The sequence below is a fragment of the chloroplast genome of Solanum lycopersicum, assembly GCF_036512215.1.
Source record: "Solanum lycopersicum chloroplast, complete genome".
Taxonomy (NCBI): domain Eukaryota; kingdom Viridiplantae; phylum Streptophyta; class Magnoliopsida; order Solanales; family Solanaceae; genus Solanum; species Solanum lycopersicum.
In genome coordinates, this window is record NC_007898.3 from 17501 (window position 1) to 20000 (window position 2500).

Sequence of the window (2500 nt, forward strand, 5' to 3'; positions counted from 1 at the left end):
TATCACCAGATCTCGATTTTTCATATATAAATGTAACTAATGTATCTCCTTCGTAAAGGGTTTCCCCATAATGGCCATGAACAGTTGCTCCGGGGGTGGCCAAATAAGGCTTAGCTGATCGTATCACTATCGAGTCAACTTGAACAAGTATAACTTGACCCGATTTGAGGGGCGGTCCATTTTTGGCTATACATACATTTTCACAAATAAACTGTCCAAGACTAATTATTTTAGATGTCTCTGCACAATAATAGTGATGGAGAAAAGACCAATTCAAATTGAATGGATTTAAAATAATGTTACGGCATGGATCGGGATTAAAAATTTTTCCATTTTCATCCATTAAATAATATTTTAATTTAATCACTTGAAAAGTCTGTTTTAAATTGTCAAGTTGCAAATATTTAGTTACTAAGATCTGATTATGAGTTATTAAATGGTAAGATGAATAAAAATTCTCAATTGGAAGGCATGTTCCTAAAGGGCCCAATGAATTCCTAATTGGAATTAGGGGATCTTTTTTAATTGATTCTTTTATCACACTGTGATATTTTACATCTTTGAATGGCTCCATTCGAGAACAATTGGCTGCTGACAAAATTATCAACGACTGACATTCCTTATTTCTATTCAACAACGTATGAATAGTTCCTTGAGGTTGGTTAAGAGATTGTTGAATTTTTGCCTTGGAATAGGAATAAATAGCAGAAAAGGGATTGATATTGGTACAATCCGATCCATTATCAGAGAGCAATCCTGACCCCGACGGATCATTCCTTTTTCCGATATACGAAATAGGGGATTTCACTAAGTTGATTTTTAGGAAATGTCGAATCAAACCATTTGTCCTTATTTCAACAAAAGAAGCACGGGCTTCTTCGCAAGAAGAACTTTTTTTGTCTTGGTTCCAATTCAATACTAAACAAGTCCGAACTAATTGAATACTTGTGTCAGAAATTCCTCGAATCGGTTTGCCATTTCCATAAAGGATATAATTGACAATTCGAAGTTGCACATTATCCCTTTCCTGCAATGGATCCGGTGGAAAAAGGGTTCCTAAATTTATACCGTCCGTTATTTCATATGTGACGACAGGTCGAACTAAAACAAAAAACCTTTTCTTACTAGGTGTAATTCGTTGGACATAGATCCAATTTTGAACTTTTTTGTATTCCTTGGAATTTCTTTTTCCTGTTCCTGGTGGTATCAAAACGCCGGTATGCCTGGATATCTTATCCGTCTCTCCAGGAAAATGGATATCTCCAGAAAAGATTTTCAGTTCAATTCGTTTTTTTTTTCTCTCCACCCGGACCAACCCACCGACTCGGCTTCTTAGATTTAAGGTGATTTGTGTATCGACCCCAACGATACTATTGTTCCGTACCATTAGGGAAGAAGATCCGGGCAAGATATGCACCTCTTCAGGAATGAAAAAAAATCGATCTACTTTCATTTGGTATTTTGGCCTAAATTCCTTGACTCCTCGATACTCAATCAAATCCTCTTTTTTGATGACTGAATGCGTTTCTATAGTCCCATATTTAATAATGCCCGAACTCTTTCTTCTGTATCGAGGATCATCGAAATAAGCAAGAATACTATTTCGACGGAAAATACCATTTACGGGGATTTCAATCGAGATACCTGAACAGGGCATTAGTTCATTCTCGAGTTCTTGAATCGAGTGTAGTGGAATGATGAATTTATTTCTTCGCCTTTTTGACAATAAAGCAGAATTCCCGTGAAGAATAGGCGAATATACGAGATTATACTGGCCAGTACATATGATTCGATTAAGGTCTGAATAATCAGGAATCCTATCTTCTTTTTGACCATAAAAATCCGAACTAAACAATTTCTGCCTCGCCTGATCATTGGTTACTGAGAGGTTAGAAGTATATCTTCGCTTGCCAGAAAGAGAATGCGCATTCATTTGATCCTGATCCTTGTGGATCGAAAGGTAGACTAGACTGGACCTGCACGGCCCTCCTAATAATATCCATAAATGACTTGTTTTTGGTAATAGATGAACATTACCATATGTAAATTCGGGTGCATGATAGACATCGGTACTCCAGTGCATTTCTCCGTCTGAATCAGAATAAATATGTTTTCGAACCTTCTCTTTAAAATTCAAAGTGGATATTCCTGCGCGAATCTCAGCAATTACTTGTTCTGATTCTACGTATTGATCGTTTTGAACTAAAAGCAAACTTTTGGGTGGAATATTCACATTATGTAGAATATCTTCACTCTCAATAGTTACATACAAGTCTATAGAACATAGAAAGGCGGGATGCCCATGACGTGTACGTGTCGGATGAACCAAGTCCTCATTGAATTTTATTTTTCCATTAGATGGGGCTCGCACATGTTCTGCAGTACCCCCCGTGAATACTCCTCCGGTATGAAAAGTTCGTAATGTTAATTGAGTACCCGGTTCTCCAATCGATTGACCTGCAATAATACCTACAGCTTCCCCCAATTCAACCAGGTCGCC

At 37.3% G+C, this 2500-nt stretch overlaps 1 protein-coding gene across 1 annotated transcript in view; it reads right to left on the reverse strand. All coding sequences in view use genetic code 11, as the record gives it.

Annotated features, from left to right (window-relative positions):
• The window catches only part of rpoC2 (RNA polymerase beta' subunit), a 4179-nt gene that overhangs the window by 743 nt on the left and 936 nt on the right, over positions 1 to 2500 (reverse strand). The window contains exon 1 of the mRNA in view: positions 1 to 2500. This exon is cut by the window's left edge and continues 743 nt beyond it; it is cut by the window's right edge and continues 936 nt beyond it. Within this exon, the coding sequence (YP_008563078.1) occupies positions 1 to 2500 (2500 nt within the window).